The sequence below is a fragment of the Podarcis vaucheri genome, assembly GCF_965113315.1.
Source record: "Podarcis vaucheri genome assembly, chromosome: 2".
Lineage (NCBI taxonomy): Eukaryota > Metazoa > Chordata > Lepidosauria > Squamata > Lacertidae > Podarcis > Podarcis vaucheri.
The window spans coordinates 53,937,540-53,964,983 of NC_138760.1; the positions used below are offsets into that span (position 1 = coordinate 53,937,540).

General features: G+C 43.7%; 3 protein-coding genes across 8 annotated transcripts in view; 2 read left to right on the top strand and 1 right to left on the bottom strand.

Annotated features, from left to right (window-relative positions):
- Nucleotides 1–25,449, top strand: part of LOC309526807 (uncharacterized protein C5orf58) — a 140,202-nt gene extending 114,753 nt beyond the window's left edge. Inside the window, exon 5 of one of the 3 annotated variants that reach the window (XM_082213099.1) lies at nt 25,153–25,449. In XM_082213099.1, the coding sequence (XP_082069225.1) occupies nt 25,153–25,194 (42 nt within the window). In that variant the 3' untranslated portion in view covers nt 25,195–25,449. The remainder of the gene's footprint in view (nt 1–25,152) is intronic. The other 2 variants (XM_082213100.1, XM_082213104.1) reach the window with 2 other exon arrangements.
- KCNIP1 (potassium voltage-gated channel interacting protein 1) overlaps nt 1–27,444 on the top strand; it is a 509,279-nt gene that overhangs the window by 32,359 nt on the left and 449,476 nt on the right. The window lies entirely within an intron of this gene.
- Nucleotides 65–26,404, bottom strand: KCNMB1 (potassium calcium-activated channel subfamily M regulatory beta subunit 1). Of its 4 annotated transcripts, none has more exons than XM_082213098.1 (6): nt 26,132–26,321; nt 22,687–22,784; nt 18,493–18,662; nt 14,947–15,142; nt 6,564–6,623; nt 65–82 (listed from the first exon to the last, which is right to left on the bottom strand). In XM_082213098.1, exons 3-6 carry the CDS (start codon nt 18,627–18,629, stop codon nt 80–82), a joined length of 396 nt encoding a protein of 131 aa, XP_082069224.1. In that variant the 5' UTR covers nt 18,630–18,662; nt 22,687–22,784; nt 26,132–26,321; the 3' UTR covers nt 65–79. The 4 variants fall into 4 exon arrangements, with proteins under 4 accessions (XP_082069224.1, XP_082069223.1, XP_082069221.1 ...); XM_082213097.1 differs by lacking the exon at nt 65–82 and adding an exon at nt 2,943–5,065 and having other exon boundaries at nt 26,132–26,336; XM_082213095.1 differs by lacking the exon at nt 65–82 and having other exon boundaries at nt 6,143–6,623; nt 26,132–26,320.

The window sequence follows — 27,444 nt, forward strand, 5'->3', positions numbered from 1 at the left end:
TGCCTCTGTGAATTCTGCCACCCAAGGCAGTCACTTCACCTTGCCTCATGGGTGGGTTGTTCCTGAAGGACTGACCTCTCTACTGTAGGAGACATAGTCACACTAACTTTGTTCTAGGTTTGACTGATGGCACAGTACTAACATATCAAAGGTAAAGTTACACAGGAAACATGCAGAGGCCTTGTTTAAAGCTTCTATAACTTCGTTGGGTTAGCTTCTCTTGACAAATTATGTAGAAATAGCTGTATGTTTGACTGACCTTAAAGGCCTGTAGTCACCTCTGGAATATTCCTAGAAGAACTTTTATTAACTAAACAGTCTGTGTTGCAAATAGCTCTTCTGTTTAACTTACTAGGAGTTGCTTTGAACAATGACTGCAAAATATGGCTGCCTTCCATAGTCTGTTCCTTGTGAGGATTTAGAAGTAATGCATTTAAAGTGATAATCAGTAGCACATAAATTCAAAGTGGGCATGCATCCACTTGAATCATTTCGTTTATGGCCTTAATTACTTAATGAAGACCTTCATTTCCCTCTAAAATTCCCTTCAGCTTTTATCCATTGATTTAAGACAAGCAGTAAAAAAGATGGAAGAGGCATTTCCAATTGCATACTTTCATGCAATGTGGCTGTGAAGAGCCACAGAAGAACACCTGAGACAGCAGCACTGTCCTGCATCTTGCCAGCTGTCAATTTATCATGGGATCTTCAGGGGCCTCAAGAGGATCTGACAGTGTCTGGCAGTAAAGCATTAACTTGCGCAGTTGTGTCATGCTGAACTGGTAGGATGGGGGCACTTTGGGGCAAGCAGCAGAATTGAAAGCCAAGCTAAACTTGTGCATTGTCTCCATTCCCACTTAATTTGGAGTAGGTAGTTCATCTCCACAAGTTTTCTTGCAAATCAGAAATAGAGGCCCAACAACTGGACGACTTTGCATTGGGATATAGTATGTGTTAAGGCTGGCCTCAAATGACAAAGAACTATATTTTGGCCTAATTCTGTTTCAAGAAGGAGAATTCATTGACCTCCAGATGTTGTCAGACTCCAGTTCCCATCATCCCTTGATGACTATCAATATTGGCTGGAGCTGATGGCAGCTGAAGCCCACAGATTCCCTATCCCCACTCTAATTGAAAGAATAAAATAATTAAATGGGTGTAAAAATAAAACAGGCAGCCAAGGAAGAGAGATGAACCATGTACATTATTCTGAGCTCCTTGAAGAGAGGGTAGCACAGAAAGCAGTAAATAAATGACACCTTGCACACTGAACAACACAACTCAGAAGTGTGTGTGTGTGTGTGTGTGTGTGTGTAAATGGCCCTCCCACCTTTTGTAGGATTGAGGGAGTGGAAAGGAGAGGAAAGCGGCATTATAGAAAGTCATTTTCTTCTCATCTGCTTCCTGGAGGTTCTATCTAATATTTTTAATTGACTTTTTCTTTCATGCCTTTGAACATCTTTGGTTTGGGGCCTCTATTACTTTATTACTTTTTGTACTTTTTGTACTTTGAATACAGCCAAAGACATGCATTTTGTTTGCAATTTAATTTTATTTGAAAATAATCTGCTTCATGGCAATAGGAGTAAGGATATTTTTTCATTTGTTTATGGTTTCTTCTATGGGTATTCAGACTATGGGTAAACATTTCCCAGCTCTAGGCCTACCCGATGGATGTTAAACTTTAGATACTGTCTGTGGTACTAAATACCTTGCTTCTTATGGCTATTTTATACATGATTATTGGGCTGAAAGTGAGTGACTTGCCTAAGATCATCATGGTGAAGGGTGGATTTTGAAGCTAGTTTTATTATATCTATTAGCTGCATTTTATATGCTGCCTTTTCTTTATGAGGAGGCTAGAGCAACATACAGTACATGCTTACCTGCATCTCCACAGGAAGGGCACTACTATTGAGAAAGCCCTCTGTCTTGTTCCTTGTAAAATCCCTGTATTTCTTCAACCCAGAATCCCCAAGTGTCAGCTGAAACCTGCATAGCATCTAGGAGATCCGAGTCTATTACCTTGCCTACCTCTTGCCAGTGCCATCCTCTCCACTCCAGCCTCTGGCAAGGATGAAGGGGGGGGGCAGAAAAAACTTGGTACATGGTCTCAGGTCCCATCAATCATTCCCACTCCCTTTCTTTATGGCTTTCATACTAAGCTTGTTTACTGTTTTGTGACATTTTGGTTGCCCTAATAAAGGTGTGCCCTTGTGGAGTTTGTAATGATTAAAATGTTATTAATATGAGTTGCTAGCCTCCAGTAATGAGGATGCATCTTTTATTCAGTGTTGCTGTAGGGAGATTAACACAACAACAATTAATAATTTTCTTATTTATACCCCACCCATCTGGCTGGGTTTCACCAGCCACTCTGGGGGGCTCACAGCATATATCAGAACGTACCAAAGCATCAAACATTAAAAACTTCCCAATACAGGGCTGTCTTCAGATGTCTTCTAAAAGTCAGATAGTTGTTTATTTCCTTGACATCTGAAGAGAAGGTGTTCCACAGGGAGGGTGCCACTACCGAGAAGGCCCTCTGCCTGAATCCCTGTAACCTTGCTTCTTTCAATGAGAGAACCAGCAGAAGTCCCTCTGAGGAGGACCTCAGTGTCTGGACTGAATGATGGGAGTGAATACGCTTTGGCCGGGTCCAAATACATTTTTTAAAGAAGCAGTTTAATAACCACTTCTTTAAGCCAGACTTCTTTAAGAATACTCCCTCACAGAGGGAGGCATTCACTACCCTGCGGAGCTCATCGCCCAACCCTTCTCAGCTCACTTTTAGGAGCCAGGATGGGCAAGGATCAAGGAGACAGGTGGTCGGTTTCACTGGTCCAAACAGCCTGCCCATATACCTGGTTCACTGCTTGCCACTTTGCATGCTGATTAAGCTCATTTCCAACGGTTTAAAGCAGATTATAGGACAGCTATACTTTAAATATGGTTATCTTTAATAAAAAGAGAAAAACACACTGGTTTTAAAAAGAGTACAGAGCAAGTTCTTGCGGGATTGATGAATACAGCAGACAGAGCTTAGTCTTAACCAATATGTAATTGTAGAAGGGCAGCTTGGGCTGTGAACCTTGGTATGACACTGTAAGCATGTCCCAATTTCCATCAAATAAATGGTGGGAGGTATGCTAGTTCTATATTAGGCAGATATGTTTAGTGATTTGCAATGAATCTATTGATATTCAATCTGTTTCCATGGTTGTCTTTAAGGTATCAATTTCATAATTCTTTAAAAAATCGTATGCCACCTTGGCACTTCATCCCTTGGTTACACTGACTGCCCAGAGGAGATTGGAGTGAAGAGATAGGGGAGCAATTTTAGACTTCTGTCTTAATACCTGACTGAATTTCCATCCAGATCTATTTGGATGAGTGGTGACATTAAAAAAAATTAAATACATACAAATGTAGGAATTGGTGTGGAACCTGTGTGTGTATTGCTGTATGTAATGATCACACGGTTTTATTTGGTTGACTGCATACATTACTAAAATAATATATGGTGGCCGCATACAATAAATTTATGCATGTATTTTATCTACATGAGAAGCTCTTGCATGCAGGAAATAGTGTGAAATTTGTCACTTTTTGAAGCAGACCTCTTGTTTGGTTTTAACCATTAAAGGTACAGATCCCCCCCACACACACATGGGAGCTGTGAAATAATGTTCTTTAACTTCTTGCCACCTTTTGCACTCAACTGTGAAACACCAAAATAAAACCACAGAAGTGTAAGTTGCTTAGAGAAACAGGGAGGTGATGGTGTTGCTCTGATCATATTTGGGAAAAGCAGCAACTCCTTTGAGGCTATAGCTTTCTTTCCAAATGCTAATTGCATAAGCATTATGAGTGCTAACCTGTGTAACTAAACATGAATGGTGTGCTGTTTTGATTTGCATTGCTCAATAGGTAATAATAAACACAGAGAGAATTCCATCTGCAGAGGCCAGTGCTATGACAGGCAATTTTCTTGGCACTGCGTGGGGCCAAGCAAAAAGAAGATCAAATACCTGAGCTGTAGCTGAGCCCAGGGTTATTAAGAGCCCCCACAACTGCTTAAAGAACAGCCAGTTAATTCAGCAACTGTGAATCTAGATGTATTTGACACACCTTGTGGATTGTAATTTTGTTCTTTAATTTTATTCACTTAATCATAATAGGTTGAAGCTAGAAAACTTGAAAGTCTTTTGTAATAGGGGGGAATCCATGTGTGGGCTTTGTGTTGTGCTGTATTTGCAGCTTTAAAAAAACCCTTCTTATAGAATTAAAAATAAGATCTGAATTACTCTAACCACCAACCACCTCATGTGCTCTATCACTGAGGTATGGTGAAGGATGGGTAAATATGTCAGTTTTTGTTTCTCTTGATTTTTCATTCTTCCTATATTAAGTCCAGCTCTCCACATTTTCACATTATTTCACAATTTAAAAAAATTCACTCCACTCCTGCACAGTGTGGTTGCAGGTCCCGTCCCCAATCTATGAACATTGAATTAAATGGCTCTCTGGCTGTGTTGAATATTTGTGTATATTAATCAGCCTCTCCAAAAGCTTATGGGAGAATGCAATGCTAACAACCAATACCAAGATAAAGGGCTACAAGACCTGTGTGTTGACCACAATGCTTTACGGAACTGAGACGTGGATAACTTACACCCACCAGGAGTAACACCTCAATGCCTCCCTTAAGCACTGTGTCAGGAAGATTTGGGGCATTACATGGCAGGAAAGAATCTCAAACAAAGATGTGCTCTCCCAAGCCCACATTCCCAGCATGTTTGCACTCCTGTATCAGCAACATCTGCGCTGGCTTGGTAATATCCACAGAATGGAAGATCTTCAAGGGTGTGCACTATGGGGAGCTGGTTTCAGGCACCTGGACCTTTGGCAGACCAGCTCTGTGTTACAAAGTTGTCTGCAAATGTGACACGAAGGCTGGCAACATTAACCCTCCTTTGTGGGAATCCCTTGCATACGGCTGCAGTGCCAGGAGACAGTCAGTCAGGTCATATATCCACAGCAGTGACCAGAGGAGGAATGACTGCTGGGAGGAACACAGAAAGAAGAAACACCATGGTGCATCTGCAGCAGCAAACCAGAGGCCTTCATCTTCCCCAACTGCACAAAATGGGTATCTTCCATTTCAGTCAGTACAGTCATAGCAGGCGCTGTAAGTCTCCAAAAGTTTGACTTCACCTCCAAAGGTGTACTCTTCCACTGAGAGAGATGGATGCCTGCCAACCAATCAATCAACCAACCAACCATGACTGTATGATCTGAAACCCTGGAAAAATAAGGGTTTCCCAGTAATGCTGGAAGAGTCCCCCACTAATAGCCTTGGTCTCCATTATGTCTTTGCCAAGGCTGCCTTTGGCCTGGTACTCAGACTCTGCTATTAAGAGGGCTCCATGTGTATGCTTGTTATGGATTTAAGTAGCACATGAACACACAAACTGGTCTTCAGTGAGCAATGAAGCTTTAAACATTAGCTTAATGCACAGGTACTGACAACAGCTGCAACAGTGCATTGTGGTAATTTACCAGTACATTGAGTTGCTTGTAGTGCTTGCTTTCAAAGCTGGTGAAGTTGCAATTTCAGCTGAACTTGGGGAAATCACTCGAAGCATCCATTGTGCTGTGCTATTTCAGTTACTTTTGTTTGATTTGATCATTGCAAAAATCTTCATTGCTGAATTTTTTGGGGGTGAAAATCTATAAATTTTGATAATAAATCTGATTTGCAATGGGTGTTGAATAATTTAAGTTGCAAATGTCGCATCCTAACAATATAATATTCATTTGGGTTTCTTTGGGGAGGAGGAGCAGATGGCAGGACATGAATGTTCTTCCATTTTCCACATTATGTTAAATAGCTTCTTTCTTTCTTTTTGTCATATTAATTAGTTTTAAAATCTAGCCCTCATAGTGTACAAGGAAGGACCCGTGCCTATGCTTACATAGAAGTCTGTGCTAAGTTGGCCCAAAATAACTGGTGTTTTCAATCTGTAAAATGTTCTGAGTACCCACAGTTTCAACAGTAGTGTATGTGAGAATATAGCCAATTTCCTTGCCCAGCTTTCTGATCATGGAACAATTCAGAACTTGAAATATGAACAAAAGCTGACTCTGCAAGTCTTATCTGATTAAAAGCAGTACAGTAATGTGTCTCATTTGGATGGCCTCCAGCTCTGAATCTTATCCGTGTGTCCTTTAAGCTTCCTACCTTGTTACTTCACAGTGAATAAACTTCAGAAATTGTTCACAGCTTGTCTTGGATATAGATGTGAATGTAAGATACAGGCAAACATTGGGACATTCTATACACCTGTTCTGTACTGTGGAGCTAAGAGTATAGAAAAATACTGACTTATTTTCACCAGGACAATAATCAGGACTCCACCAATCAACATCAGACTTGGCCAGACAAAAGTGAACAAAAGGAACTCTGGAAGATATTGTCTGTATAAAAGGACAGTGGCTTCTTGTCCTGATGGGTCATAATAACAATAAAACACCTTGGCTTCTGTGAAATTTTCTCTTACTTTTTCTACATTCTCTTGCACTGCAGTATAATTCTTCAGAGTCGGGGGGATGTAGGAGCACTGCAGAAACAAAACAAACCCCAGGAAACCAGTTAATCATAATTACTCAGTAACAGGAAAAGCAGTATGCTTACCAATATTGCTTTCTGGCAATAAGTGCCAGCTGTGAACTAGATCATTAATATACATATTATCATTACTTTTGTATAGAGAAAGGCGAACTTCCAAAAGCTTCCCTCAGAATTTTACCTAAGCTCGTTTGAAACGAAGTGGAAGAACTCAAGCAATCTGAGGACTAATTTCAGGATTCACTCCCAAATGGATTATTGGTTCCTATGGCAATTGGGTGGGCAGGAATAGCTGTGGGGATGGAATTTGCCAATAGGTATGTTTTACCCAGTCAGCAGAGCACCTACCATAGGAAGGTGCTAGTGTGGAGAAGACCTTCCCCTAAGTCACCACCAGACAAACCACTACCAGGCAAAATACAGTAGGGTTGGTGTCCACCTTCTCAGGCAGTGAGCTGGATTCTATGGAAGGAGCTGCTCTCTTGGACAATCTGGTCCTAAACTGTTCAGAGCCTTATTAGGTAGCAACAAAAACTTAACTCTGCTTGACAGCAAAGGCAGCCAGTGATGCCTTTAAGATAGGTGTGTGAAAGAAGGTGTCTCTGAGAATCATTTTGTACATTTTGTAGTGTAAAAGTGTATAAAGGACTCTCTAGATTTCACTTTCAGTATTTCACCATAGTTAAATATGTTAAGTTGTGGGTTGACAAAGCAGCCGGCACAGCGATTTCTTCAAGTAGCTCTTTATTCTGGTAAGCTGGAAATAAACTGCCTGCGAACAGCTCAGCCGGCCTGTATTTATAGTCAGCCGGCTGTCAACATTGTAACAATAACAGCTCAGAGTTCCCGCCTAAAATAACGGACGCGGACCTGAGTGAAAACTATCTACAGACCTGAGTGAAAACTATATACAGTATCCCCCTGTTGGCCCAGGGTGAAACTACACTACATAACACCCCTCCCCACCGAGATAAGGCGTTAGTTACAATCGTAATGGTTTCCTTATGTACAGCACTACGCGTAATGGTTCAATTAGGCACAAAAGCATATCGGTTACATTTCCCCTACTTAGACCAACAGTGATACCTGTCCAACAACATAGTCCTTTAAATTAGTTGGGCGCTTGGAAACTCTGCCAGACCGCCGGGGACTGGTAGCCAAGTCCGGAGGGCCACACAGTTCTCGCTGAGGCTGTGGTGCGACCCTAGGTGGCGTTGGAACCAACTCCCCTGGATCCGCTGCTGTGGGTGGAGCCTCCGCAAGTGGAGTGGTCTGAGTCTGTTCTGAAATGGCTTGGTTCGGCTCCACGCTGGCAGTTTGCGAGGGAGGTGTAGGTGGGGCCTCGCCATCTGTACGTGTCTCTTCCGGAGCCGCAAGCGCAGTTGGGGGCACCTCGGTAGTGTCCAAGTCCCCAACCCTGTGCCTAAGCTGGTCTATGTGCCGTCGCCACAAGCGTCCGTCTTCGAGTGCCACCTGGTATGAGCGAGGTCCAGTGACTCCCACTACTGTGGCTGGCACCCAAGGGATGTCCCCCACATAGTTCCGGGCAAAGACCTGGTTTCCTGGGACAAATGACCGTGGTGCGTTGGGACAGCCTGGGGGTTCAGCCACGGCAAAGTCTGGGTGTAGCCGGTCGAGCGGTGACCTGAGGCGGCGGCCCATAAGCAGTTCAGCAGGGCTCCTCCCTGTGGCCGCATGAGGGGTGATGTGTTGCACGAACAAGTATTCGGCGACCCGCTCATGCCAGTCTCCCCGGTCCAGGCGCGCCAGTGCCTCTTTTGTCGAGCGCACCATTCTTTCTGCTTGCCCGTTGCTGGACGGATGAAAAGGTGCCGTTAGGGCATGGCGGATGCCCAGTCCCAAAAGATACCGCTCAAACGTGCCTGACGTGAACTGCGGTCCGTTGTCAGAGACCAGGACATCAGGACACCCATGCGTTGCAAACAGGCCTCGCAGCACCCGGATGACAGCTTCGGTAGTGGTGGAGGGCATCAGGGCGACCTCCAGCCATTTGGAATAGGCATCCACCACTACCATAAAGGTCCGGCCGTGAAAGGGGCCAGCCAGATCGATGTGCACCCTCGACCAGGGTGTCTTTGGCGTCTCCCAGGTGTGTCCCTTAGCCGCCGGTGGTGCAGGCCTCGACTCTTGGCACGCTTGGCAGGCGGACACCCAGGCAGTGATGGCATCGTCCATATTAGGCCACCAGACGTAACACCGAGCCAAAGCCTTCATTTTGACAATTCCTGGGTGGCCAACGTGCAGAGCCTCCAGGACGCGCTGACGGAGTCCCTGGGGAATCACGACGCGGTCTCCCCACAGCAGACAGCCGCGATGAGCTGAGAGTTCATGTTGTCTGGTTGCGAAGGGCTGGAACTCCGATGCAAAAGGCCCTTGTGGCCACCCCCTCCACACCCAGTTGAGCACCCGGCTGATGGTGCGATCCTGGGCAGACGCGGAGGCCACAGTGGCAGCCGATACAGGCGCTGTCGGAAGATCCTCAATCAGAAGGAGCGATGAAGCTGGAGCCGGGTCTTCCACAAATGCTGGAAGAGGGCAACGGCTGAGGGCGTCTGCATGGCCCATCGATTTCCCCGGGCGATGGATGAGCCGGTAGTGGTAGGCAGCCAGGAAAACAGTCCATCGTAGCATGCGTGGTGAGAGGACCGGTGGAGTTGGACGATCACCGGCGAGGAGGCCCAGGAGTGGCTTGTGGTCAGTGATGAGGTCAAAAGTCCTGCCATAGAGGTATTCATGGAACCTCTTCACTCCAGCCACAAGTGCCAATGCCTCCTTGTCGAGCTGGCTGTAATTCCGTTTCGTCGGAGACAGTGTCCTGGAAAAGTAGGCGAGCGGTGCTTCTCTTCCATCTGGAAAACGGTGACTAAGGACAGCACCGATGCCAAAAGGTGAGGCGTCGCAGGCAAGGACCAGCGGCCTGGATTCACTGTACTGTACCAGCACACTGTCTGAAGAAAGGAGAGCCTTGACCGCGTTGAAGGCCGTCGTCTCCCGATGACCCCAGGCCCAAGGCGTCTTAGTGCTAAGGAGTCGGTGAAGAGGCTCAGCCACTGTGGCTTTGTGGGGCAGGAACATGTTATAAAAGTTCAGCAGCCCCAGGAATGCCTGCAACTCCGTTTTGTTCCTTGGGGTGGGGGCCTGCTGGATAGCGCGGATCTTGGATGGGGTTGGATGAAGGCCGGAGGCATCGATAAGATAGCCCAGGAACTCTACCTGTGGAACGGCAATCTGGCACTTCTCCCTCTTTACCTTGAGCCCGGCCTCCTGGAACCTGGTCAGCACGGCACGGAGGCGCTCGAACAGCTGCTGGTGTGAGTCTGCAGACACCAAGACGTCATCAAAATATGGTACCACGCCAGGAAGCCCTTGCAGGAGACGCTCCATAAGGCTTTGGAAGATGCCAGGAGCCACACTCACCCCGAACTGCAACCGGCGGCAACGGAATGCCCCCCGGTGGGTGACGATCGTCTGGGCTTCAGCAGTGGCATCATCGACTGGCAGTTGTTGATAGGCTTGGGCAAGGTCCAGCTTAGCGAAGACCTTACCCTCACCCAGGGAATGCAGCAGGTGTTGGACAACAGGAACCGGATAAGCGTGCTGCGGAAGTGCCTTGTTGATCGTGCACTTGTAGTCAGCGCAGATTCTCACCGACCCATCTGGCTTGACAGGCGTGACGATGGGGGTTTCCCACTTTGCGTGGTCAACCGGCTCCAAAACTCCTTGGGCGATCAGTTTGTCCAGTTGTTCGTCCACCTTAGCCTTGAGCGCAAAGGGAACCCGGCGTGGCTTTAGCTTGATGGGGGCGACTTGTGGATCAAGGCTAAAGGAGATGGGCGTACCTGTATATTGTCCCAAGGTGCCGTCAAAAACCTCGGCAAAGTCTTTGACCAGACCCTCAGTCTCTGCGTTAGAGATGCAGTTGATGCCGGTGACTTCCAGGCCGAGGGCATCAAACCAGTCTAGCCCTAGGAGGCTTGGCCGCTGACCTTCGACCACCACCAACCGGAGCAGGCCCGAAAAATCCTTGAAGGCGATCCGGAACCGGCCAACGCCTACCACGGGAACGTCGTTTCCCTGGTAGTCTCTCAGGTGTACGCGGTGAGAGTCGAGTTGCCTTTTGGACACTCTGGGTACCAGTCTTTTGATGGTGCTCCATGACACGATGGACAGGGCAGACCCGGTGTCGATCTCCATGTCACATGGAGCTCCTTCAATGAGCACCGTGACGTTCAGCTTGCGTCGCGTAGGCGAGTTGGTTTGGCCAATCGTGGTTCCAGACGGGCAGCGGCAGTTGGTGAGAGCGAAACAACTTTCCTTGGCAGACTGGAGTGAAGACTTGGACTTGCGAGTCGATGAAGGGGGGGTGTCAGACGGAGCCGATCGGCAGACCTTAGCGATGTGGCCCCTTCTGGAACACTTCCTACAGATGGCGTCTCTGAATCGACACTTGGCACGGGAATGGTTGCCTCCGCAGCCAGCACATTCCGGTTGGCCCTTGGACTTCTGTTGGAACTTCCTGCGCTCCCGCTTTGTCTGGTGCACGTCATCGTCTTCACTGGAGGATGCCTCATCACTGCTGGCCTCTTCATGATGCACCGGAACTGGCTCCCTAGCAAGACGCGGGCTGCTGGACTTGCGGATCTCCTGGGCGGAGCGTTCAGCAGCTTCTGAGGCCACAGCCTCCTCAATGGCTTTCTGTAGCGTGAGGTCTGGCTTGGCTAGGAGACGCCGTTGCAGATGGATGTCCCGGACCCCGCAGACGATTTGATCCATCAGGGCATCGTCTAAGTCTCGGAACTCACAGTGCATTGCGGCCTGTCGCAGGGCGGTGGTGTAGTTGTTGATTGACTCCCCCTCTGCCTGGTTCCGGTGGTAGAACGCATGGCGGGCAGCAATCTTGGACGGCTTCGGTGCGTAGTGGTTGCGGAGCTTCTCTTGGATCGTGTCCCATGGTGTTGCCTGGACTGCTTCAGGCGCAACCAATGCTCGTGCCGTCTCAAACACCTCAGGCCCACAGAGGCTGAGGAATAGGCCCCGCTTACGATCCGTTGATACTGCTGTCAGCTCGTTGGCTTGGAGGTAGCAGTCGAACCGAGCGAGGTAGGAGTCCCATGATTCAGAGGCTGGCGCAAACAGCGGTAGAGGCACAAGTGAAGCCATGATTCCGATGCCGGCGTGAAGGGCGATGGATGGAACACAGTGCTCCAGCCAGAACAGTCAGCTCTGAATTGGTTCTGCCCAGTGATTTCGCTCAGTGATTTCGCTCTGTGATTCAGCTCAGTTCAGAGGCTGGCCGCATCTGGCTGTGCTCTGATGTCCATCCATCCCACCTTCGTCGCCAGTGTTAAGTTGTGGATTGACAAAGCAGCCGGCACAGCGATTTCTTCAAGTAGCTCTTTATTCTGGTAAGCTGGAAATAAACTGCCTGCGAACAGCTCAGCCGGCCTGTATTTATAGTCAGCCGGCTGTCAACATTGTAACAATAACAGCTCAGAGTTCCCGCCTAAAATAACGGACGCGGACCTGAGTGAAAACTATCTACAGACCTGAGTGAAAACTATATACAGTATCCCCCTGTTGGCCCAGGGTGAAACTACACTACATAACAAAATACACATAGAATTTACCCCTTTATTGATGTCTAATACAGAGTATCTGAGAACAGAATGATCTGCTGGGAATTTTAACAATGGCCTACATTTCAGCGTTATTGTAAGGATTATTAAATGCTTGTGAAATGTTTTGAGGACTTGGGGGGAAATACAAAATAAATGACTATTAGACAAGAGTAACCAGTATGGGTGGGTGTTGGCATAGGCCACCCTACTGAGAGTGGCATCACTGCTGCTTATCTGGATAGTGCTCCCACAGACCTAACCTCACCATTGCCCTGCTGTTGGGACAGTAGCTCTGTGGCACTGCACTTCCATGTTACCCACCCCTACTAACAGAGCTCAGTCACATAGAAGGGGAGAAAGGATGTCCAGAATTATGAAACTTTTGACAGTTGGGGCAAACCTGTTTCCTTGTGTAAGACAATCAGAAAATTTATTATAATAAGAAATTTACAATTTATCTAATTTTACTTGATTATATATTAGAAATGGATAAATATATAGCACTTCTAGTTTTGCCGCACAATTTAAGATCAATGAACTACTCACTAGCATTTTACCGTATTTTTTGTATGTAAAAAAAAAAAAAAGCTCTCTCCTGTATGTTAAACTGAAAAGTAGAACCAACAGCACCAACAATGTAATGGAGAACAATAAATCACTTACTTCAAAGATGTAATTCTAATATGAGCAAGTATTTCTGTGCAATCATATTTCTTTCTAAATGTCCTTGTGTGCCTGAGACAAAATACGTGAGCAACTATTGATGGCCTTGAAGTACAAGTTGAGCTTTCCATTAGGGAAATTTCCCATATTGTTAATTTGTCTGGGGAATTTTAGATATGCAATGTAAATAGGATTATTTCCTGCTAGACTATGAATTACTGTAAGACACTGAAACTAATAACAAATGCAGCTAAAGACAAACAAGTGAATGTGCAAAACAATTCTGTTTAAAATAGCAATTCCTTATTTGGAAAAGGTTTTATGGCTTCTCTTACATGACTCAAACTGACGTTGTTTGGATATATATTAGGAATGAGCAATTTTCTTCAGTTTTGCTTTGCTATTCTGACACTGTGAGAACCTTTCAGATGGGCTCCATTTGATTCCAACAGGAATTGTGAGTTTTAGAATGTCAGTAATGCTTTGTTTTTAAAAGCAAAAAATACCCCCCACTCCACTTCTTAGGTCCTATGATTTAGGAGTTATATCAGGTTTTTTCCTGATATGGATAATTAAAAACACATATCTGACCCATAATTCATGTGTGTATGGATTATTTAAACATTCACTGCACAATTACAAAAAGCCAAAATGTTTTTAAATGGTGGCTGTTGTTATTTTAGTATTTTTTGAATGTCTTGTTGAATTTTAGACCAATACCTCTGCAAGAACTGCAGATTGATTCTGATATTTGATTTCCATTCCAAGTGAAAGTATTCAGGAATATGAAACTTCCAAAGCTGGAGACAAATCTGACCCAGGGGTCCAAATGGGCAAATCTATCAATTTCCATTTATCTGTTTCTCATCTTTGCAGTCTTAAGATCATATCTCTGTTTTTCAGCATCAGTTTTTAATTTAAGTTCTCATGACAATTTAGCAGTCCTCTAATGAGAATTTTTGTTCAGATATATATGTTTGCACTGCTATTTTATGAATTGTGTGCTATGTGATATCTCAAAGTAATTTACAGTACAATTTAAAAGGTTGTATGCAATTTTCACTAAAATAATGCATTTTTTGTAAGTTGCTTTCAGTAATATATGCATTTAATGGTCACTATACCCTAGTATTTTGTGTACATTACTTGGCTAGAGAAATGCACTGCGAATTTTGGAAAAGTACAAATTTTTAAAGATGGCTGTTTTTCAGATTATCTTTTATTTCTGAAAGTGCAAATTAGGTAGGTTCACCTTTAAATGTGAACTGCAGAGAATTTCTCTCTTATCCCTATAATAGTGGCTATGGCCAGAAGCATGCAGGCAATCCATGCAGCCAATGTAATGTTGAAAAGCCTCTGGACCCATGTATCGGCCACATACAGTGCTTTTTTATGGGGGAGATGCAGGGGTACGCATACCCCTAAACATTTTGTGAATCTTTGTACTTTTGTCCGTTTACTGTATTTATTTATCCTGATTTGAACTATAAATTGGTGATTTTCTTGAGTCAAAATGAGAGTACCTCTAAACATTTTTTTAATTTTTTTTAGAAAAAACATACTGGCCACATATCTTCAGAATCAGCACAATTGTCATTTAGGCTATATATATACATATTGAGTGAGCAAGTAATGCATGCGGATTGTCCAGCATAGCCCTGGGATATGGCAGATTTTGCCATCCCTGACCATAGTTTATAAATTCTGCATAATTAAAGGATTGTATAATGTGGTAGAAGAGAGGCTCTTGGCCAAAATGCTACTTTTTGCCTGCGGAAGCAGGGATAGATAAATTTTTGCTTGAATCTGTTTACATCTCCCATCTAGCGTCACCTGGCCTAGGGTTAGGAAACTGTATCAGAGTCAGATTTCCTTGGGGAAATCTTTTACTTCTGTGTGACCAGGAGCAATGGCATTATGCTTATGTTATCTATATGTGCATTGGAGAATATCTGGATTTTGACATTGGTATGTAGATTTAGTATCAAGATTTCTTATGAATATAACTCAAACCTTGGGGTTTCTGAACACGGTCTCCTCCTGGTGATAAAGCTTTACCACCTGCCCGACAGGTGTCAAATTGACCATGATGTCCAGACAAGGGTATTGAAACTTATTTTCATCACTGGAGCCATCATTGAATGAACAGTGCTGCTGTTCCTTGATGCTGGCATTTTTCAGTTCGCATATACCTTTATTGGTCCAGACACTGTAAAAACAAATAAGACCCCCCTCCTGCTTTTAAATGCAGTACCACATATCACAGCTTTCCAGAGTTATAGCCATGTACTTCAACCCAGTACTACTTAAATATTCAACTACTTCATTCATTTTCATAGCATTTCAGGCTGAACTCCAGCAAATATTTTAAAATGTCACTTTTTGCAAATTATGCAGCAAGCATAATAATAATAATAATAATAATAATAATAATAATAATAATAATAATAATAATTTATTTATACCCCGCCCATCTGGCTAGGCTTCCTCAGCCACTCTGGGCGGCTTCCAAAAGAATATTAAAATACATAAAACATTAAAAGCTTCCCGAAACAGGGCTGCCTTCAGATGTCTTCTAAAAGCCTGGTAGTTGTTGTTCTCTTTGACATCTGGTGGGAGGGTGTTCCACAGGGAAGGCGCCACTACCGAGAAGGCCCTCTGCCTGGTTCCCTGTAACTTGGCTTCTCGCAGTGAGGGAACTGCCAGAAGGCCCTCGGTGCTGGACCTCAGTGTCCGGGTAGAACGATGGGGGTGGAGACGCTCCTTCAGATATACTTAACAGTATTGTTAAGAAACTGAAGTTTAATGAATTATGTTGATGAATTCTATGGCAAAGTATGTAATTTAGACATTTTCCTCAGTGGTTCTCAAGCTTTTTTTCTCTGGGCCACAGTTTCAGGATAAAAATTTGCTCATGCCACACCAAATTTTTAATTGATAAAAAATACATCGGGGAAAAAATAAACAACTTTTAGCAGTGCTTGATTTATAGCATAGAACACAGCAACTTTATAATATGATCATGGGACAGCCAGAAAATATAAAACAATGCAGCTGCATGAGAACATGGATCATTACAAAATATAATTATAAACAGGCATTTAAAATATGTATCTTAAGTATGTATACAAACTCAATGAGACATGTGAGCTTGCTTTTGCTGGGAATCTTATTAGGTCTAATTTGAGACAAACTCTCATATCCTCATAAACACAAAGAAGTCTTTCTTCTTTTCTGTTCTTTCATATTTCAGAGCTGAAAATCCCTGTTCACAATAATATGTCACGGAGGACTGTAGAAGAATAGCCAATGCTCTTGAAGAGAGGCATGGCTGTATATAAAAAAAATATATTTTGCTACTATATTTCATTTTTTTTATATTGTCCTTGAATCTTCCCGCCTCACTTGCCATCCTCTCCTGCCACACCAGTATAGCGCACCACATCCTTTGTGAACCACTGATTTATCTAATAAATTATATTTTGAAATTATAGAAATTATCTTCATTCAATACAACTACTTTTGAGACGAGGTTTAATTTACAACTGTGTTACACCAGTGTGTAAATTGTGGTGTATGATATTCAGGTGCCTGTTAATGAACCTTTGCATCCTCAATTCTATATATGACTGTTGTCAACTGATAACAAACTGGGAGCAGTCTATATCTTTCTTTCTTTCTTTCTTTCTTTCTTTCTTTCTTTCTTTCTTTCTTTCTTTCTTTCTTTCAGGTTTCTTGTCTGGCCTTCACTATATGGCTCCAGGGCAGGTTGCAGCAATAGAATATACGATTAGAAAACAAATAAAACCATTACCATGAGAATATACATAAAACTGTTGCAGGTGGAACAGAATATAAATTCAGTCAAAAAGATGGGTCCCAGAAAATGAAACACCTTAACTGTCAAGAGCCCAAGGTAAAGAGGTGTGTCTCTAGCATATGGCAGAAGCTGAACAATGAAGATGCTACTAGCCACACCTCACGTGCATGTGTCTCACATACGTAGAGGATGCAAAGGTTTGTCAAGGTGCAAATGCAAGGGGTTATCTTGGGGCTTGTGGGTAGGCATTGAGAAAAGGGCATGGGAAGGAAATATCCCTTAATAAATGTGGTTGCTTCACATTTCTTTGCTGCCTTTTGCTAAAACAAAGGTAAAGGTAAAGGACCCCCAGACAGTTAAGTCCAATGAAAGGCGACTATGGGGTGCAGTGCTCATCTCACTTGCAGGCTGAGGGAGCCGGCATTTGTCCACAGACAGCTTTCCAGGTCATGTGGCCAGCATAACTAAACTGCTTCTGGACACCGTGATGATAGCCAGAGCGCACAGAAACACCATATACCTTCCTGTTGCAGCGGTGCCTATTTATCTACTTGCACTGGTGTGCTTTTGAACTGCTAGGTTGGCAGAAGCTAGGACAGAACAACGGGAGCTCACTCCATCGTGTGGATCCGAAATGCCAACCTTCTGATCGGCAAGCCCAAGAGGCTCGGTGGTGTATACCACAACATCACTTGCAGCCCAACTTGCCTTTTTATAACCATATCTTACTGGCAGAGTTGGAAAAATCTAATATACATACATTCATCCCTGATTATTTGGTTTCTGGTATTAGTCTCCTCTGCCCTCCCCTCCTAAAATCTGGCTGTTGTTTAAATAAAGTTTTTATTATAGCAGTATTCCCTTACCTCCCAAAAACAGATGCTACTCTAAGTTCTGGTGGAATTTGCACAAATAGCTTTACTGTTTGAAAAAGAGGGTGGGTGTGCATGGTATATGAAATGACAGTGCCAGGGTAAATTTAAGATAAGCTAATTCCTTTCTCAAAATATGCACGGTTCACCTCACTGGCTGTGCCCACTATTTGTTAGTTAACTGTGGCCAGCTTGAAACGTTATCCCTGTTACAATGGGGAACACCATGATGGTTCTGATCTGAGCCATGACAGCAAGGATAAGCATGTTTCCTTGCTCCAGAAGCTAAAGCGCCTGCAATTTAAGCAATTCCAAGTTAACCTCTCTGTAGACAGAAATTTGATTAGGCATATTTAGCAATGAAGGTCTGTTATGAATGGATAGTTAATGAACATCCTGCCTTAAGTGCTTCCTAAGTGAAATAGAATTTCAGTTCTTAGAACACATTAATGTCCAGAATTATCTATGGTTAGGCTGATGTACTTAATTCAGCCAGCCATGCAGTTGTGGGGAACACATTGTTCGCTTCCGCAATAAGAAGTGTGTGATACGGACATTTGGAAACATGTTTGTGTGGTTTCTCTTCCTCAATTTGAGAGGAATGAATAATGGAAATTGCAGAGTGCTCGTCTTTGTGTGGCATGTTCCACACACAACATACATTGTTTCACGTGGAGAGAAGCACTGGCTCAATCTTCAAGATTGCAAATTTTATTACTGTCAATGTTTAAGTCAGGCCTAGATCACAAAATTTAATATTCCAAATGGACTGTGACACTGAGACCCAGAATGCATTCCACATGTTGGGATAGTCCCGAATGCTGAAGGAGGAAACCACATACGTGCCTGCTCAAGAAGTCCAGTTACCTTTTATTGTATAATGGTACAATGGTGATTCCGATAAAGAAATACATTATCACTGAGCATGCTACCATTCCCAAGCCCAGGCAGAGTGCTCTGGTCTCCCCTCGTTTCTGTGCTGTCACCGGCTTTTTCCCCAACATGATTTATGGCGATGGATTCTGTGGCCTTTATCTCTGTGTAAAAATAAAATAAATAACAGAAGCAATCAGTTTTACCATTGTGGTAGTTCAATATACCGTATTTTTCGCCCCATAAGACGCACTTTTTCCCCTCCAAAAATGAAGGGGAAATCGGGGTGCGTCTTATGGGGCGAATGCCTGCAAGCCTCGCGCGCCCGGCAGGAGGTCCCACCGGGTGCGCGAGGCTTGGGGCGGCAGCCTGTCGCCCGAAGCACGGGGAGCCCTCGGGAGGGCTCCCCCTGCTTTGGGCGAGTGTCTGCAAGCCTCGCGCACCCGGCAGGAGGTCCCACCGGGTGCGCGAGGCTTGGGGCGGCAGCCTGTCGCCCGAAGCACGGGGAGCCCTCGGGAGGGCTCCCCCTGCTTCGGGCGAGTGTCTGCAAGCCTCGCGCACCCGGCAGGAGGTCCCACCGGGTGCGCGAGGCTTGGGGCGGCAGCGGACTGCTTGCGCGCACCTAGAAGCTTGGGGGGCGCTGAGCTCAGCACGCCCCAAGCTCCTGGTGTAGCGCAGCGATCCGCTAGCCCTCGGAGAGCCCCGCGGCTCTCCCAAGGCTAGCGGACTGCTTGCCGGCACGCAGAAGCTTCTGGATTAGCGCAGGGGTCCGCTAGCCCTGGGAGAGGCGCCCGGCTCTCCCACGCTAGCGGAGACCTTGCTGGCACGCAGAAGCTTGGGGCGCGCTGAGCTCCGCACGCCCCAAGCTCCTGGTGTAGCGCAGCGCACCTGGGGGGGAAATAATTTTTTTTCCCTTTATTTCCCCCCAAAAAATCTAGGTGCGTCTTATGGGCCGGTGCGTCTTATGGGGCGAAAAATACGGTACTCAAGAACTCATCCTCATCTTGCAAAGCTTGGATAATTTGTGGTTTTTTTTAAAAAATCTACGCATACTTATTTTCTGAGAAGCAAAACTCCAAAATAAACCCAGTAGCACGTGGAAAGCAATTCACTGAATGAATTTTGCATATTCAGGGATAATATATAAATCCAAAATTCAGATACTCAGACTAATATATATCTATGTTTGTGTGTGACTTAATTGCCTGTCACATACTGTTTGGTTAATTTTGGAGTTTTACTGCACATACAAAGCTGGTCTGGTATGCTTTGTTTGTGGATGCAGCAGGCATATCAGGGACAGATGCATGTTGTCTTTTATTTGTTGTAGTGGTCAGTGGTTCACATCTCATTCATTGGCTGCTTCATGGGGCTTGTATACTGTTACTTTAGCGTGCTTGATTCAACACTGCTAGAATTAGAAAGTGCAGGTGAATATGACTCATTTTCAGTGTTCACCTGCACCTGTGGGCCAAAATGGATGTGATATTAATTGCTTGTCATGTTTTTAAAGCATTTCAAGGGAAGTTCCCATCAGTGCCAATAAATATATCTAAACAACTCTCCCTTGAAAGGCAAGTTGCAGCTTCTGTGATTTTTGTAGGGACTTTGGCATGGAGTGAAGGAGTCAGCTTCTTTGTTTTCCACTCCCATTGTCCTGCAGCTCCTCAAGCTTCTCCTAACATGGACCCCCCCCCCCGGTATGCTAACTGCATTCACACATTTGTTTTCTAGGCTGTCCCTATGAACAAAGGGATATCTATTCTTAATGGGCATTTACTTGATGCATGTGGTGTTGATTGGGGTAACATGGTTCGTTGTGATTCACCTAAGGCTTGATTTTTTCACTTGAACTAAGCCTTTTCAGTGTCTCAGTGTCATCTAAGCACTAAAGCTATTTATAGCTATGATGGGTATACTTGTGCAGAGAATCCGCCAGCAGCCTCTAATGCATTAACTACCGTGTCATTTAAACCTGCTGTGAACAGAGTTAGACAAAATACATCCAGCCAACAGAAGCAGTTGTATAATTTCCATGCAGCCATAGGAATAATACATACTGGCACCTCTCTTGGGTTATATCTTGCTTGTGCCAGTTCCAGGCACAGTAACTGGGTGCTCTACTTTTGGATTTGGATGTGGAGTAAGTAAGTTCTGCATTAATACTTCTACCTAAAATAATTCCCGGTGTTTCTGTCATTGCCTCCTCCACTTTGGCAAAGGAAGGTGGTGGCATAAAAGGAGAGTTATGGTATTTCCTCTAAAGCAGTAAAGGGATAAGGAGAGAGAGATGTGACCTCTCTCCCCTATTGTTTTATGAGGGAGGACAGCCACTTGTGCCTTGGTGCAGCTGCTCTCTCTGTCAAATAAGTTGCTTTGATGAAATGGGGAAAAGCTTTCAACTCCAGCCTGTTGCTGCATGGAGCAGCCTTTAGTGCTTTTCTGCAAATTGGGCTGCCTTTGAACATATTTGAACATATTTTCAAAAACTTCAGCTAGTTCAAAATGCAGCTTCAATGGGGTTTTTTGACAGGGATTAAGGCAGGCATAAGCAAACTCCGGCCCTCCAGCTGTTTGGGACTACAGTTCCCATCATCCCTAGCTAACAGGGCCAGTGGTCAGGGATGATGGGAATTGTAGTCCCAAACATTATTAACCACCACCACATTGGTGACCAGACTGTTTCTGAACTTATCTCAAGTGCTGGTGGTGCTACCTTCTTAAAGCTCTAGTTTACAGTGGTACCTCGGGTTATAGACGCTTCAGGTTACAGGCGCTTCAGGTTACAGACTCCGCTAACCCAGAAATAGTACCTTGGGTTAAGAACTTTGCTTCTTTGATAAGAACAGAAACTGCACAGCTGCAGCGGGAGACCCCATTAGCTAAAGTGGTACCTCAGGTTAAGAACAGTTTCAGGTTAAGAACGTACCTCCAGAACAAATTAAGTTCTTAACACGAGGTACCACTGTACATAGTTAGGAACAAAAGTTCTGCAAGAGAAACCTGCTCATATACAGAGATTATCGTCATCAGAAGGCTTACTCAGTGCTGGTGACTTATTTATGGATTGCTTTTCCCTGTGAGGCTCACCTAACATGAACACTGATATCTTTTTGGTGCCAGGCAGGGGTGTAGCATGGGTGTGTGTGGGACTGTGGCCCCCACACAGAGATCCCCATCTCACCCTGCCTGCTGCCAAGGATCTCTGGGCTCCAGAGCCCAGCCTGGTCTCGTTGCCACATCCCCAACTCCCTCGCAGATTTGCCTGCCAAGAGCTGCATGAGCAGGCCAGGCTCCCCCCTGCATGAGCAGGCAGGAGGTACAACATGGTCCCGCATGGCTCGAGTGGTGAGGGCTGGGCTGGCGCACAAGCTCCGTGAATCCCCTGCACCCTGTGTGCGCCCATCTGGCAGCATCAGCCGTGAGGACTGGGCAGGCTCAGTAGATTCTGTTCATACCTCCAACCCCCACCCCTGCTCGGCACGCATGTGCGGGCAAATGACGCAACACTGCTGGTGCCAGGCCAAGGCCTTTAAAATGCTTTACCAGACTTTTAGTTGTTAAAATTGGGTGTTTCTTTATTGCTACCAATGCTGTATCTGTGTATCTGCCACAATATGCTTTTTTATTGTTCTCAAGTTTTAGATTTGTGTGTGTGTGTGTGTGTGTGTGTGTGTGTGTGTGAGAGAGAGAGAGAGAGAGAGAGAGAGAGAGAGAGAGTTATGAAAGCAGTCCTAGGAAGATCCCATGCATTTTGGGTTAATTATCATAGATCTTTGAAATGGTTCAGTGATATATTGTTGTCTCATGTGGTATTATTCCATCATTTCAAGATTGTTTAGAACTTAGTATACAATGCCTTAACAAGATCGTGTCTCTCTAAAGCTCACATGAGTTTTGCTACTCGAAGAGATAAGTACTAACTCTTTTTCTGGTGCATTGTACTTCTGGGTTAGCAGAAATAGCAAAACTTTCCATCTTTCTAGGGACTGGGTTAGTTTTATCTAGAAGCAAAATATTTTTAATCACAGCATTCAGCAGCTTCATTAACTGTGAAGTGTTGAGTTTTACAAAGTTGACCTAGCCGAAGAGCAAGTTTGAAGGGAAGGAATTCATTGCGATTCAGACACAGTCCCTCGGTATTTTCAAGAACCAGTCATCATCTTGAAAAAACTTGAGCAGCCATACCTGATTACTAAGGTTTTGAGCAGTGATGGACATTCCTATAACCATGTAGATGCAAGTCCTTTAGAATGACATTGTAAGGCAGATGTTCTCTGTTGGGCCTGAGAGGAGGGGAATAAAGAGATTAAATAAGAAGAGAAAATAATAGATTCTGTATTCGTTTCTTCTTCCTGTGCCCCGTGGCGCCCCCTCCACCTACTCAGGAAGTTTGGGGACCCCCTGAACAGGTTTAGAAGGTTTATGGGGTCATGTGGTGTTAGTTATGCATAGTTACAGACAGGGCCACCCTGTCCAGGAAGCAGATTGAGGCAGCCACCTCAGTTGGCAGAATCCAAGGAATGCTTCTGTGTAATCTCACCAGATCCTGGAAGCCACAGCCACACCACCCCAGCATCCCTGGTTATGGACCTTAAAGTCCTTTCCAGTTCTGCAATATGGTCACCTTACCTTAAACCACCCATGTAGGCCTAATCCCACTTTTATGGATATTTATCAAACTCTGTCTTCTGATTTATTTATTTAAATGTATACAGGGCTTTTCACCATCTATATTCCCAAGTGGCTTACAACAATAAAATATGCAAAGTTTAACATCTAAATTGAACCTTCTAGAGTTAAACCCAACTGATTTTCAAACCCTGTCAAGGAAACTCAGAGACAGAAAATTAAAGCAGTGCAGGAAGACAGTGATGAGTCTGAACACTGGGAGGATGCCCTAAGCCTGACTTTGGAATCACCATATCAGGATGTCCACATAGTGGGAAATACTAGAGTGGAGGGGGGAATAATACCTACGCTGCTACATTCTTCTTCTTCTTCTTCTTCATCATCATCATCATCATCATCATCATCATCATCATCATTTCTTGAATTTGGATACAGCCCTATACCCACAGGTCTCAGGGTGGTTTACAGGATAAAATCACAATATAAAACCACAAAACACATAATCAAAATAGAAACAGAAACAAACCAATAACCCTCCTTTTAAAAGGGCATTGGATGTGAATCAGCCAAAGGCCTCTTTAAAGAGGAACATTTTTGCCTGGTGCCTAAAGGTGTATAATGACAGCACCAGGTGCCACCCTCCAGATCTCTTGTGGAGGAGGCACACAAAGAAGGGCCTCAGAAGATGATCTCAAGTGTTGGACAAAAATCCAGTTCACTATCAGGGAGGAGGAAGAGGTGTTCACTTCTGCAAGCATGGCACCCAGATGCAAATCTGCTGCCCCTCCTGAAGTGCTACTTGAGGCAACTGCCTCAGAAAGTCCTGTGGTAGCACAGGCCCTGGTGGTGAAGCACCAGGAAATACAAGGGTTATGAACCCCTCAGTCACCACTGCTTGGCTCTGCATCAAATTGTCCCCCAACTGCTCCCATATAGCCTTAGGACCCTGCAGGCGGAAAAGTGGCTTGGGGTGATTATGGAGCACTTCCCCCTCCCCGCCAATATACACTGTTGTTCTTTTCCAAACACCCCTCCAGATACAGCTGCTCCTGAACAAAACAAAACTAAATGAAAAACTGGTTTTGTAATGCATGCAACATGCAGCCAGACCCAAAGCACATGTTTGCATGCTCTTCCTTGTATGCATACATTCTGTTAACTTTGCTAGTTTATACTGACAAAACAATTCATGGTCTGCTCATACCTGTGTCTAAGTTTAGTGCACGTACACAAATGGGTTAGCAATCCTACAAATTAACTTTCTGCTCAGCTGCTGGGGGGCGCTTTTTGTTGTTGAAATTATATAAATTGATTGAATTTAAAATGTCAACAGAGAGTTTAAATAGAACCTCATTCCCAAGCTTTGTGTTTGTGCACATAAATATATTGTGGAATTTAAAGCAATGAAAGAATAATGTCTGTGATGAAAACCCTAAATGTTCATTGAGGTAATTTCAGTTCTGATTTAGAGATAAGCTTGTATTTAGTAAATCAGCTGAAGCAATGTTAAAAAGAAGCAATACTAAAATTTCCAAAGCCTACATCTAGAGACTTTGAATCCTAAACTTTTTGTTGCCTTGCTGAATGTTGCTGGGTTTGGGAATTATTGTTTATGCATGTTGTATGTAATCATGCAACTCTGCTGCTACTCATGATAATCTTCATATTACGCTCGACCTGTGGATTCAGCTTCTGTGGTGGATTTTAACTTTTAGATACAGAGTTCTATTTTCCCCAGAGGAAACCCATTTCCTGTGGTAATTATTTTCAGTGATGTCTCTGGTTGTAGGGCAAGAACTGCTTGAATTTCTGCAAGTCAGCCTCATAGGGCTGCGGATTGTTGGGGGTGTGGGGACATCACAAGCCATGTCGATCTCCAAGTCAGCAAAGTTATGCATGACCTACAGCCATAACATGAGGGATAAGGAGAATTTATTTCTGTAACCTATTTGAATCAAAGCTCAGTACACACTCCCTTGAGTTCTCCTCCATAAATTTGTTATGTGAATTGTTACCTTGTAGGTGCTGTCTGGTGATGCTGTCCTAGAAATAAATCTTAAGTGACACAAGATGGGAAGAATAACACAGGGCCTCTGTAAACAGACACAACAACTACTTTTGTAGACAAAATAACATGGTGCCATGAAGGTGTGTTTGTAACTTTCAGACACTTTGAGGAAGGACAACAAACTTCAGTTCTGCTTTTTTAAACTTTGTTTCTTTATTCTTTGCCTCCTGGTTTGGCTTTTCTTTGTGTTCGTCTTGTTTTGGGTTGGTATTGCATACTTTTTGCACAGAGTGCTTTATTTTGTTTTGTTTTATAATTTGATATGATATCCTGCAATAAATGTTATCAGGATTATTCACATGTGACTTTTTGGGTTTATTTATTTAATCTCTTAACCCATTCTATCACAAAAACTCTAAGATACATGTAATAAAAAATGTGTCTTTTAATGAAAAGCAAAACAACGCAAACAAACTTCTAAAGTGGCTCTTGGTTCATTCCCAGCCATGAAAGGGCTTTTTTCCATTTAGTATTCTTAACCAAAAATTAATGACTACAAATCCACAGAAAAAATAAACTAGGAATAGGCATATCAAATTCACTGAATTCCTTGAGAAAAATTCATTGCTGAAGCAAAGGATATTCATTTAGACGAAGCTAGAGCATTGACCCTCACAATGATGCCTTCACACTGTGCAGTTCACAAGATCTTAGCATATATTATTCACTTTATTTTTTCCAGTCCCTATATGATTTATATAAGCAAAGGATTCAATGAAACATTTCCTCCTGTGACTTTTTTTGTCCATTACTCAAAAATTGATATTTTTTTTGTCCATTGCTGTTTGCAATATTTCTGAAATGTGTTTGCTATCTAGATGGGGTGGGGGGTGCTTCAGAAAATTTAGAATTGTTCTGTTAAAACACCCACACACCAAAACTACAGCAAAGGATTGCAAAGAGGTAAACAAACTTCTCTGAAATATTACTTACAATTGCAGGGAATTGGTAAAGTCTTTGCCCAGAAGGTCTTGTGTTCATAATGTTTTTGACATATCCCGAGTCTGTTCCATATTAGCAATCAAGTAGCAGCAAATCCACAGCTGAAAAAACTACATTACACGAAACTTCCGTGCCCTGATTGCTGGGTCTGGACTTTTAGCTTAGCTCACTTATTATGAGATTTCTGTTACCATAAATGGTAAGGTATGGAAGTGTGCAGTCTTTTAAAGATTAATTGCTGCAGACTCTAAGCTGACCCACAATGTTATGAACAACTCCAACCTAGGGCCCTATTTTCATTTGTACTAAATGCAGTAGATCTCTAAAAGATGCCTGTTTGGGGGTACCTCTGTCAAATTATTGTATATTGGTTTCCTCCATTAAATGAAAATATATTTTCAAACATGAATTTTAAGCTAGATCTTCCTGCAGAATCATAACCAGGTTATAATTTTGCATCATTGTAATGAGAATTTTGTTTAATTATGCATTGCTATAAATCCGAGTAATAAAGATTGAATAAAGATCAGAATATGAAATTGTTAGATCCAGAGAAAGTTTTGCTTTCATTGCTGTCTCCGGAATTACTTTCTGCTCCTGAGAGCACACCCTGAACAGCGGGAGACACTAAAAATTAAGCAAATGGCAAAAAGAGGGACTTCAGAAAGAGATTTAGATTCAGATGTTCCTTCAAGGCTGGCTCAAAGGTTTGCCCAAATTCAGTATTAGCTCTTATATCCTGGTTGCTATACTCTTTTCCAGTTAGGGGAAATGTCTAGTTATTGCAAAATCTCTTCAACTATTGGGAGACACTCACACCTTAAAAGTAATTGGCTTCATAACTTTAAAACGTTAGCTTTTCAAAGATAGATAGAGAAGGAAGAAAGGAACAGGGCTAAAACTATTGTGGGGATTTAGGTTACTAAGTCCCTATGGTTTGTCATTTCAAGGCTGGGTATTTAAAGGGAGTCTCAAAGAGCTGTTTGTGTGTCGATGGGTGCAAATGCTGATGCAAAGGGACTTGATTGGTCATAGTTTAATGCTATACCTTGGAGTTTAAGTTAGTGGTGGAAATAAGATTTTGGATACTAAAAAAAGTTCAGTGGGAATCTTTCAAATAAAAATCCAATTTTTTAAAAAAGAAAACATCCTTCCTAGAGCCATGTGTGCTACTGTAAAGTGTGTGCTGCTTTCATGGTGGGGCCACTGGTGACCATCATTGTTGGTTTTTAAAACCACTGTTGTTTATTGTTTAAAGCTATGCTGAGTACTCCATATGTTCCTAGCTGTTTGTTATAACACGT

Excerpts from the sequence above, each read along its gene's own strand:
- KCNMB1 (XM_082213096.1), bottom strand. The coding sequence starts at position 18,629 with ATGTTGGGGAAAAAGCCGGTGACAGCACAGAAACGAGGGGAGACCAGA. Across the intron at positions 15,143-18,492 it reads GTACCATTATACAATAAAAG|TGTCTGGACCAATAAAGGTA; the intron begins GTAACTGGACTT and ends TTGTTTTTACAG. Across the intron at positions 6,624-14,946 it reads CCGTGTTCAGAAACCCCAAG|TGCTCCTACATCCCCCCGAC; the intron begins GTTTGAGTTATA and ends TTGTTTCTGCAG.